We start from the raw sequence: 12,425 nt of genomic DNA, 5'->3' as shown, positions 1-12,425 counted from the left end.
TGCTGACTTGGCGAATGAGTTTATAAGGGAGTGTATAGTAAATGTTGTAACCCACTGTGACTATTATAACCTTCCCTAACCAGAAACCGTGGATTGATGGCAGCATTCGAGCAAAACTGAAAGCACGTACCACTGCATTTAATCATGGCAAGGCAACTGGAAACATGGCCGAATACAAACAGTGTAGTTATCCAATCAAACAAGCAAAGCATCAGTATAGAGACAAGGTGGATTCGCAATTCAATGGCTCAAACACGAGATGTATGTGGCAGGATCTACAGACAGCCCAGCCACAGACATCAAAATCTTGCTCCCAGACAAATTAAAGAACTTCTTTGCACGCTTTGTGGACAGTACAGTGCCACTGACAAGGCCCGCTACCAAAGACTGTGGGCTCTCCTTCTCTGTGGCCGATGTGAGTAAAATATTTTAACTTTTTAATCCTCACAAGGCCACCAGCCCAGACGGAATCACGAGCCACATCCTCAGAGCATGCGCAGACCAGCTGGCTGGTGTGTTTACAGACACATTCAATCAATCCCTATTCCAGTCTGCTGTCCCCACATGCTTCAAGATGGCTACCATTGTTCATGTTCCCAAGAAAGCTAAGGTAATTGAACTAAATGACTATCGCCCCGTAGCACTCACTTCTGTCATCATGAAGTGCTTTGAGAGACTAGTCAAGGATCATGTCACCCTAGACCCACTCCAATTTGCTTACCGCCCCAATAGGTCCACAGACGATGCAATCGCTATCACACTGAACACTGCCCTATCCCATCTGGACAAGTGGAATACCTATGTAAGAATGCTGTTCATTGACTACAGCTCAGCATTCAACACCATAGTACCCTCCAAAGCTCATCATTAAGCTTGAGACCCTGGGTCTCGACACCGCCCTGTGCAACTGGATCCTGGACTTCCTGATGGGCCGCCCCCAGGTGGTGTAGGAAACAACATCTCCACTCCTCTGATCCTAAACACTGGGGCCCCACAAGGGTGCATTCTCAGTCCTCTCCTGTACTCCCTGTTCACCCACTACTGCATGGCCATGCACGCCTCCAACTCAATCATCAAGTTTGCAGACAACGCTACAGTGGTAGGCTTGATTACCAACAACGACGAGATAGCCTACAGGGAGGAGGTGAGGGCCCTCGAAGTGTGGTGTCAGGAAAATAACCTCACACCCAATCTCAGCAAAACAAAAGAGATGATCGTGGACTTCAGGAAACAGCAAAGGGACAGCAGTGAAGAAGGTGGAAAGTTTTAAGTTCCTCGATGTACATATCACCGACAAACTGAAATGGTCCACGCACACAGACAGCGCCTCTTCAACCCCAGGAGGCTGAAAAAATGTGGCTTGTCACCAAAAACCCTCACTAACCTTTACAGGTGCACAATTGAGAGCATCCTGTCGGGCTGTTTCACAGCCTGGTATGGCAACTGCACCGCCCACAACCGCAGGGCTCTCCAGAGGGTGGTGCAGTCTGCACAACGCATCAACTGGGGCAAACTACCTTCTCTCCAGGACACCTACAACACCCGATGTCACAGGAAGGCAAAAAAGATCATCAAGGACAACAAAGCCCCAAGCCACTACCTGTTGTCCCCGCTTCCATCCAGAAGGCGAGGTCGGTAGAACTGCATCAAAGCTGGGACAGAGAGATTGAAAAACAGCTTCTATTTCAAGGCCATCAGATTGTTAACAGCCACCACTAGCACAGAGAGGTGGCTGCCTACCTACAGACTTGATATCATTGGCCACTTTAATAAATGGAACACCTGTCACTTTAATAATGCCACATTAAGTACGTTTACATATCTCGCATTACTGAACTCATATGTCTATACAGTATACTGTATACTAACTACACTATCTATTCTATCCTATCTATTGCATCTTAGCCACTCTGTCACTGCTTTGTTGTGGAATTTGTTAGATATTAGTTTTTTTTGTGGAATGTTTTGATATTACCTGCTGCACTTTCATATCTATAAACATTTCACTATACTCGCAATAACATCTGCTAACCGTGTGTATGTGACTAATAACATTTGATTTTATTTTATTTGAAAACATTATAGATGTGTTCATTATGTGTGTTTTAACAAAATCCCTTTACATAAGATATTGAGATGTAAAATATGTGATAAATATATGGAATGTGTAGTCAAGGATTGTCCTTGAAAGAGTCCAATCCTGATTATGTGTGTGTTCTCTTCTGTACTATAACCTGGGGCCCAGGGCAGTTGGGGGCCTATGGACAGTAATAGATCTGTATCTGGGAGGAGAGTTCTCTCTGGCCATCCTCAGAGACATGAGTCAGCTCCTGGTGATTAGAGGGGAAATGATTGTGTTCCGAGGGTTGATTAACAACAATCTAGCAGCACATTTTCTTTGTGAGGTCAGCCCTTTACCCTCTCCTGCATTCTCCAATGCATTCACTCTCCCACCTCTCTTTCTTCCTCTCTCTCCTCCCCCCCTTCTCTCTCTCTCCATCTCTCTCTGTCTGCACCCACTCTTTCACGCCCGGCCACACATTTCTTAAATGCCAATCTCTTTCTTGAAGGCTGCGTCTGTCCATGTCTGCCACTAATAGCAGAGGAAATAGATGGAGGTCTAACTGTGAGTTTTTGTTGTGGGCCCCCAGGAGCAGGGTCTGCCTGCTCAGCAGAGAGACCTCTCACAGCACTCTCTCAATCAGCCTTATTGATCAGCACTGCTATTGGCATAATCCCTGTGAATAAAATGCTGCTCTATTGAGTCCAAATCCCTACTGGGATTCAGAATGGAGAGACATAACCTTTTGCATCTTGACTTTGTGCACTTCTATTCAAGTCCTCACCCCTAACAACCTTGCTCCCTTGCAGAGAGGAACGGATAGATCAAGTGGAAATGTCACATTGTGGAGTTGGAGCACAGAATCTCACAGAAATACCTGTTTTTCTTCTTACTTTCCACAACTACAGTTTCAGCAGCAGATCAAGAGATAAATTATTGAATTGATTAATAAAATCAAGGGCAGGTCAAACCATGTTTTTCTGGGCCTTGACTCACTTATGATGACATCAAAGAGAGAAGAAGGCTTGACTTGTGCATCTAGATACACTCCCTGTTGTTACACCAGGAACCCCCTTGACATTTGAAATAATTGGAAGATGAAAAAGACAATGTTTATACAGATTCTCAGTGTACAGAATGTGCAGTGTTTTTTAACCACATCTTAAAGAACAAGCATGATATTTTCTCGTGATTTATACTGGTGTACGAGGAGGGAAACGACCTCTTCACATTTACTTTCCGATTTCAGAACAATTTCAACTTCCTAGAAAAAAGATTGCTTTAGTAATCTCAATAAGTGTTGCAAATGGTTAGAAATAGGGAATCCTTTCGGTCCATTTCTTAACATTAGCAGGCACTAGCCTTTTGGTCCGTCAATATCCCTTTTCTCTCTGTTACTGCCATAAGGAACTGCCTTTATCATTTATTTCCCTGAGCCTCAGAATGACTTTAGGTAGTCGAGTAATTTCCCATATCATGTATTTATTTAGTAATTAATATGTATTTATTTATTTGTGTATTAATCTATGATCTATGTATTTAATATTAAATAGTACACAGTCCTTTTTCATTAGTTCTGTTGTTGTAAAGTTAATGTTTCTCAGTGGTCCTTTGTTTTCTGTTTGGCTGGAATATAGGGCAGTACTGTTTGGGTGCTTTTATCTGAAACAGTCTGTGTGCTGCTGTTCCGTAGCAGTTTTTTCCGGCAGCTCGCGGGATTGAGAAGACCCTTTCTGGGCAGCGTGTGAGTCCCCGCTGCCACGTTCACTGGGAACGAGACATAAGAAGGGTCCAGACAGTTATGGAGGACGGAGTGCTCTGAGGAGGAGAGCGGTGGTGTGGGCGAGCCGGCTTGACTAGGACTGGGCTCACTATCGTCAGTGTCTGGGGTCGCACAGCCGCCCTTCTCCTCATCTCCCTCCTCTTCATCCTCCTCGTCATCATCACAGCACAGGGCGTGGTATAGAATCTTGTCACTGAAGCGGACTCTCTCTCTGGTGCCAGACGTGCGAGAGGTCTTGTGGCTGTGTGTGGAGCTGGTGGCCTCTTCGCTGGCACTGGACGAGTCTGGGGTGACTATGAGAGGTCCGTTAGGGATGGGCAGCCCCCCATTCATTTGGGAGTAGGCTGAGGCGGTTGTGGGGGGTGGGGTTGGGGTCTGGGTCTGGGTAGGGATGCACCCACGCCCCGCCCCCGGCTCCAGCCCTGCATCCGTGGGCTGCTCTGTTGGCGCTGCTTTGTGGGCGGCGTTTGCTGCAGCGACGGAGGCCTCCAGATAGCTGCAGAACTCCCAGCTGTCTGAGAGCACGTCAGGATTGAGGAAGTCCAGCCTGAAGGCCTCTCCCAGGCCCCTCTCGCTGCTGGACGTGCTGCTCGCTGTGGCCACTGTCCAGTCATCCAGCTCCAGGTCAAAGTCAAAGTCTGACGTCAGCTTGTCGATCTGACCCACCACCTAGAAGAGTAGAGAGAGGACAGAATAGATGTTTAGAAGATATGGTCTACATCATTATACATTATGTTTTTGACTTAATATGTTGTTAACTATACATGAATATCCTTTCCATTATCAAGACAAATACTTCACACACCACCTGGGATAGCAAGGAGGGAGGCGCGAGAGGGGGGCAGATGATTTGAAGGTATAGACATGTTTTTAAACACTACTTTACAATAATATGATGTTTTAACGTCCACTGTGAAGACATACAGTGGGGTCTGAAATGATTGAAACCTTTGATGAAGATGAGCAAAAATTACATGTTTAAAATCAATAATACAAATACTGAGCTATATTGTATTGTCATTTCTAGTATTTTACTAGAAATGCTCAGAGAAAGAGATTTTGTTTAGTAAGTAATAAAGCATATCTCAAAAGGGTAGGGTTGAAAATGATTGGCAACCTTTTGATACTTCACCTTGCGAGGATAACGGCACTGAGCCTTTTTCTAAAATGTTTTATGAGTTTGTGAATGCAGTGGGAGGGATCCTACACCATTCCTCCATACAGAATCCTTCCAGATCCTTGATATCCTTCGTCTGCCCTTAAGGACTGCCAATTCAAACCATAGGTTTTCAATGGGGTTCAAGTCCGGAGACAGATGGCCATTGCAAAATGTTGATTTTGTGGCCAATTCACCAATTATTTATGGATTTTGTTGTGTGCTTGGTGTTATTGTCTTGCTGGAAGATCCACTTGTGGCCAAGATACAGCCTCCTGGCAGAGACAACCAGTTTTTTTGCTAAAATGTCCTATACTGGGTAAATTTTGTGATGCCGTTGACCTTCACAACAGCCCTAGGAACAGTGGAAGCATAACATCAAAGATCTGCCCTGAATTGTAAGACACTGTCACTAGCTGGCTACCACCTGTTACTATACCCTGCACCTTAGAGGCTGCTGCCATATGTACATAAAATCATTGAACAATGGTCACTTTAATAATGCTTACATACTGTTTTAACCACTTTATACTGTATTCTAGTCATGGCTCATACTATATAACTACTGCTGTACATACCTTTTCGATTCATATACTGTCTACACTGTCTATACATACCATTCATATACATGCATGTATATATTTATTTATATTCCGGACATTGCTCGTTTTGATAATGCTCATTCTGATGTCTTAATTTACTGTGTCCGTGACCAATAAACTTTGATTCGATTTTGATTTGATCTAACACCATATTTTACAGTAGGTAAAATAGAAAATACGGTGGTGGATCTTTGATGTTATGTGGCTATTTGCTTCCACTGGTCCTAGGGCCATTGTTAACAGCATCATGAACTTTATTCAGTACCAGGAGGCTACCAGGAGGCTGAAATTTGGCCACAAGTAGATCTTTTAGTAAGACAATAACCTTAAACACACATCGAAATCCACAAAGAAATGTTTCATTGGCCACAAAATCAACATTTTGCAACGGCCATCTCAGTCTCCGGACTTGAACCCCATTGAAAACCTGTGGTTTGAACTGAAGAGGGCAGTCCATAAGAGCAGTAAAATGATATCAAAGATCTGGAAGGATTCTGTATGGAGGAATGGTCTAAGATCCCTCCCAATGTGTTTTTTAAGGCTCAATGCCGTTAACCTCGTGTGGTGAGGTATTCAAAGATATTAAAAACAGCCAATAATTTTGACCCCTACCTTTTTTGAGAAAGAAAATTATCATTTGGTAAACAAAATCTCTTTCTCTGAGAAATTGTATTAGTTTAAAATAACGTAATTTCCCTTTTTTTTTTAAAAGCACAGGCCTACAATATAGTTCCGTATTTGAATTATTTATTTTATGCAGTCATTTTCACTCTTTACACGATTCGATTTAAGATACCTATACATTCTACTAGTATGAAGAAAATGTACTTCACACTAAATCAAGCCGTAATGAAGCTTGACTTTCACCCACTGTACAGGGAGTCAAACTAGCAGGGTAGTTTATCAACCTGGCTTGGCAAAATCAACCTCAATACTCCTCATCAGCACCCACCCACGCTGTATGAGTGTTTATGGTCTCATGAATAGAAAGCACTTGAACCCACAACACCATTGATTTTGTTGATTTGCTGATGGCACATAAAATTCGAGCCTCAAACACTTGACATTTGAGCACCTTAATCAACACATCGCGCTCTCGTAAGCAATCTATTGTAAAATGGAAAAATGCTCAGCATTCATGTAGTTTGTAAGTGATACATTTCTCTAAACCATTCCACAATTAATACTAGTGTTTCTCAGAACATGTGCATATGGAATTGGAGCAACATTTTTGTTGAAGAGCTGAGATATGCTGATCTTTTTTCCACCTAAATCTGCTATTTGCTATTTGCCTCTGTGCTTTCAACTGCTCATTGTGACATCAAATGAGCAGTATCAGAAAAACAATCCCCTGTCTGCATGAGGGATTAAAACCCTAATTAATTATTTCAGCACAATGACTTTAAAGGAGCAATTAACAGTCCCAAAGACCTGACTACACAAATACCCTGATTAAAAACCCAGTATCATTCAGCTGATGTGCTAACTGATTGCTCAGGTGATATCTAGTGCAAACACAGCCATTTGGCATCAAAGAGCTTCATAATCTCTGACAGATCACGACAGGACAGAATCTTACATAAATACAGTGGGGCAAAGAAGTATTTAGTCAGCCACCAATTGTGCAAGTTCTCCCACTTAAAAAGATGAGAGAGGCCTGTAATTTTCATCTGCATCTGCATTTGCAAATAAATTCATTAAAAATCCTACAATGTGATTTTCTTCTAATTTTGTCTGTCATAGTTGAAGTGTACCTATGATGAAAATTACAGGCCTCTCTCATCTTTTTAAGTGGGAGAACTTGCACAATTGGTGGCTGACTAAATACTTTTTGCCCCACTGTATGTAGAGTGTCTATTTAGAAAATAGAAAAAGAATAAAGCCTTGCATTGCCCACCAACAACTGTTCACAGATGGAGGAAAACATTTTGGAAGTTCTCACAGGGACTATAGGGAGGCTACAGTACATCATACAACAGAGGAGCGATGGAGGGTGTTATCATGCAATATTTGTCCAAAACGTACCGATTTGTATTATTTACAAACCCAAAGCGTCCTGTTCTTATCATAGTCCATATCATGGTAGTGAATTCAACCATCTGCATTTGAACCAGTCTTGGAACAGCCCATCCTCATATTCCTGATTTCAATCATTCTGTTTCTTTGTAGTATATCTAATGTAGGCATGTGACGTGTGTATCTGTATAGGGCTTTGGGTAAACAGATTGTCAGGTTTGTGTATGGCGTGCATAGGTTTCTGTGTGGGTGTGCCAGGCCTGGCTGAGCAGCTTTGCATGCCACAGGAGCTTCAGTACCAGGGCTATGTTTTTCCTCCATTGACAGTCAGCCCTGTGGGAGCAGATCCTCTGTGGGGGCACTAAGCGGCGAGCTGAATGGGTAAACCAACCTGTCTGTTGAATGATTTGCAGACTTTAAACTAATGCGGGATGATTCTCACACCCAGAGGGAATGGAATGGCTTTGTTTAGTTGATTACTCATCCTGGGAAAAAAAAGGGATGTAATTGAATCAATGTGTTTAGAAAAGTATGGTCTGTCAGAATCATTTCACCAGTCCGCCTGAACGCCTGACGCTGACCTAATTTAACTGCCTTAATTGGATATCAATTAATAAAGAACAGAGGCATATCATTTCCAGTCATAATATGTTAGACAAATCCCTTTTGTAAAAAACAAAATGGATTTGAATACAAAAGAATGGCAAACACTGACTACCAGCCAAAGCCTTTTTGACTGACACATCTGCTAAGATAAGATATTTAAATGCTACAAATTATGATTATAGTCGTTAAACATCATTGGTGGCCCAGCTCACATCCTATCATGAGATATTCTCCCCAAGATTAACCCACCGTGAGCCCTCTCTCCCAGGCACTGTTACACCGTCATCAGCTTCCAGCATGTAGGCAAATTTAGCTTGATAACAGTCTAGGTCACATATTTTTTATTTATTTGATTTATTTAACTAGGCAAGTCAGTTAAGAACAAATTCTTATTTTCAATGACGGCCTAGGAACAGTGGGTTAACTGCCTGTTCAGGGGCAGAACAACAGATTTTGTACCTTGTCAGCTCGGGGATTTGAACTTGCAAGAACAACATATGGGCTCAATGCAGCAACAGTGATCAGTAATCTCAGTCTTTTCTTCCAGGAAGAAAGAAAAATGTGGCATGAGTGAGCTATAGAGTGAATTATTGGGTAAACAGATTGCCTAAGCGTAAAGGATGAATGAACACATCAGGAACAAGTCATTAGTGAGGGACACACTGTGTTTGGTATGGAGAGAGCACAATGAGGACCAGCAACAGTAATTACAAGCTTTAGAGTAAAATCACATCCTTTTGTTGGGTTCCATAGCTCATGATGTCACAGCAGATTGCAGCTGGACCACGACACAGAATCGGCTTTGAAACATTGTTTGGCTTAACACCTGACTTGTAAAAGAGCACTTTTTCTTTTGAATAGAGCTAAACACTCTTCATATTTACAAATGCTGACAAGTAGAATATAACAGGAAACCTTGTGGCACAATTGTTGGACCTCAGGGTGCAAGGCCACTGGTTTCCATCCACCCCTCGCCATTTTCTATGGAATTGTTATTTGGTCCTTTGTAGCTCAACTGCAATACAGTTGTAGCTACAGTGACCTATCCAGTCCACTTATTACTGTTTCAGTAACAACATCAAGGTTTTACTGCTAACCTACAAAGCATTACATGGGCTTGCTCCTACCTATCTTTCCGATTTGGTCCTGCCGTACACACCTACACGTACGCTACGGTCACAAGACGCAGGCCTCCTAATTGTCCCTAGAATTTCTGAGCAAACAGCTGGAGGCAGGACTTTCTCCTATAGAGCTCCATTTTTATGGAATGGTCTGTCTACCCATGTGAGATACACAGACTCGGTCTCAACCTTTAAGTCTTTATTGAAGACTCATCTCTTCAGTAGGTCCTATGATTGAGTGTAGTCTGGCCCAGGAGTTTGAAGGTGAACGGAAAGGCACTGGAGCAACGAACCGCCCTTGCTTTCTCTGCCTGGCTGGTTCCCCTCTCTCCACTGGGATTCTCTGCCTCTAACCCTATTACAGGGGCTGAGTAACTGGCTTACTGGTGCTCTTCCATGCCGTCCCTAGGAGGGGTGCGTCACTTGAGTGGGTTGAGTCACTGACGTGGTCTTCCAGTCTGGGTTGGCGCCCCCCTTTGGGTTGTGCCGGGGCGGAGATCTTTGTGGGATATACTCGGCCTTGTCTCAGGATGGTAAGTTGGTGGTTGAAGATATCCCTCTAGTGGTGTGGGGGCTGTGCTTTGGCAAAGTGGGTGGGGTTATATCCTGCCTGTTTGGCCCTGTCCGGGGTTATCATCGGATGGGGCCACAGTGTCTCCTGACCCCTCCTGTCTCAGCCTCCAGTATTCATGCTGCAGTAGTTTATGTGTCGGGGTGTCAGTCTGTTATATCTGGAGTATTTCTCCTGTCTTATCCGGTGTCCTGTGTGAATTTAAGTATGCTCTCTCTAATTCGCTCTTTCTCTCTTTCTATCTTTCTCTCTCTCGGAGGACCCGAGCCCTAGGGCCATGTCTCAGGACTACCTGGCTTGCTGTCCCCAGTCCACCTGGCCGTGCTGCTGCTCCAGTTTCAACTGTTCTGCCTGTGGCTATGGAACCCTGACCTGTTCACTGGACGTGCTACCTGTCCCAGACCTGCTGTTTTCAACTCTCTAGAGACAGCAGGAGCGGTAGAGATACTCTCAAGCCAACTGACATTTACTCCTGAGGTGCTGACCTGTTGCACCCTCAACAACTACTGTGATTATTATTATTTGACCATGCTGGTCATTTATGAACATTTGAACATCTTGGCCATGTTCTGTTATAATCTCCACCCGGCACAGCCAGAAGAGGACTGGCCACCTCTCTAGGTTTCTTCATAGGTTTTGGCCTTTCTAGGGAGTTTTTCCTAGCCAACGTGCTTCTACACGTGCATTGCTTGCTGTTTGGGGGTTTTGGCTGGGTTGCTGTACAACACTTTGAGATATCAGCTGATGTAAGAAGGGCTATAGAAATTAATTTGATTGAATTTGATTGATAATGACTACAGAGAAGATATTGTTTTCTTTCTTTTTTGGGAGATACATCCACACTCTCTATTTATCCATTGTCTGTGCCGGCAGGATTGTGGCAGCTTGTGACTGTGACAGACTCAAAACAATCCCAGCTCGGCTCGAAGCACATGATCATAATTGGGCCAAGTACTCAAAACTGAGCCTCGTCATTTTGGAGTGCTCAAAGGTGGCTTTGTGAGAAAGGCTGTGTGTGAAAGTCAGCTGAGGTTTACCACCCCCAACTCTCCATCTGCCATGATTGGCCTGCTGGGTAATTGATGGTCAGGCTGAAGAAGGGCACTTGGAGCACAGCCTGTGACAGAGCCTTACAGTGAGGAGGGGGAACCAGGAGGGAAGTATTTGGACATGGAGTGATGGTTGAAGCTGTGATTCTCTGTTAAAGCCTTAGCTCTGCTCTCATCTGCAGAGAGCTGTCTGAGACAGTGCAGCGGTGATCTCTGAATTCGATTCAGTAGTGTCCTCTATGAAAGGGCCATTCTTCAGTTGAAACAATGAACAAAGTGGACACCCCACCTCTGTTTTGGTAAACAACTGAGGGATTTACAGACAGAACTATGGAAGCAAGGACCAACCAGCCATGATATCAAAATGATAGTTTTAACCATGTTTTGAATCCATGCAGTGTTTGTTGACATTTACAATGTTTACAAACACTTGAGTAAAACAAGCTTGTATTTTGGGTTTTAACTGGGTGCGACAGGAACTAAGTTTATGAGGCATTTCTAAGTTATATTCTTCAAAAATCAATGTTCAGTGATTTCTAAGACAAAAAAATGGATGTAGCTACTGCAGATTGCTTATTTAAACCCCCCCCTGCTTTCCTAACGTTCCCCGCTACATAAAACGGTAATGTAGCCAATTATATACCAGCGGTGTCAAAGCTTTATTTCTACTACCTGTCTGTGTGTAATGTCCTGTCTCGGAGTTGTGCTCCTTTTATGCAGTTTGTCTTGTTGTTCCGGTCGTTGTATTTGAAGCAGCAACATGATCAAGCTGTTGAGGTCAAAACCAGCAAATGTGATAATGAGTGTTTGAATTGCCTGTTGACAAGGAGGCCGATATTTACCGCATGCTCTTATCACTCCATTGATGTATAAACGGATGTTTAATGTGGTACGTTTGCTTCGGTATGCATTGGTGGTTTTGATGTAGGAAAACCTTCCAGCTAGCTGTCTGTCTAGTAAACAAAGGAAATCCCTCATCTCTTGAAAATACTTTGCATACATGTATTCCAAATAGGCTATATGTATTAGTTTTGTAATTCACAGACCAATATGAATCATTCCAACCTAATGTCTACAGACCACTTTGTATCTTTGTTGGTAGTAGCAGTGTAGAATGACTTACAGAGGTCGGAGTCTGGAAAAAAAAGAATAGTGGCTGCCAGCTACTGCCATGCTTTTAACCACTGTCATCATTCCTTTATTCATTTATCACTACCCTACCACTTCTATAATCTACTACTACTACTACTACTACTACTACTACTACAACTACTTCAAGTGCCAGTTTTATTGCAACTACTGTACTACAATTGCTGCTATGCAATCAATGCAGCATTATTTTAAAGAGACATGCAAAACACGTTAAATGTAATAACCACCTCTGAGTTTTCATGAGACAGATACACATGCTGTATCAGTGAATCCTTCCTCTGTGATGCAGAGGTTTAAAACCATTACA

The 12,425-nt window shown here is 43.1% G+C and overlaps 1 protein-coding gene across 2 annotated transcripts in view; it reads right to left on the bottom strand.

The window, feature by feature from the left end:
* Positions 1 to 3,162: 3,162 nt before the first annotated feature.
* LOC112263610 (inhibitory synaptic factor 1-like) overlaps positions 3,163 to 12,425 on the bottom strand; it is a 53,790-nt gene continuing 44,527 nt past the window's right edge. For both annotated transcript variants that reach the window (XM_042320974.1, XM_042320975.1), the window contains exon 3: positions 3,163 to 4,514. In XM_042320974.1, the coding sequence (XP_042176908.1) occupies positions 3,663 to 4,514 (852 nt within the window). In that variant the 3' untranslated portion in view covers positions 3,163 to 3,662. The remainder of the gene's footprint in view (positions 4,515 to 12,425) is intronic.

The sequence above is a fragment of the Oncorhynchus tshawytscha genome, linkage group LG04 (genome assembly GCF_018296145.1).
Source record: "Oncorhynchus tshawytscha isolate Ot180627B linkage group LG04, Otsh_v2.0, whole genome shotgun sequence".
NCBI lineage: Eukaryota > Metazoa > Chordata > Actinopteri > Salmoniformes > Salmonidae > Oncorhynchus > Oncorhynchus tshawytscha.
This window is presented reverse-complemented; position numbering and strand designations above follow the sequence as displayed.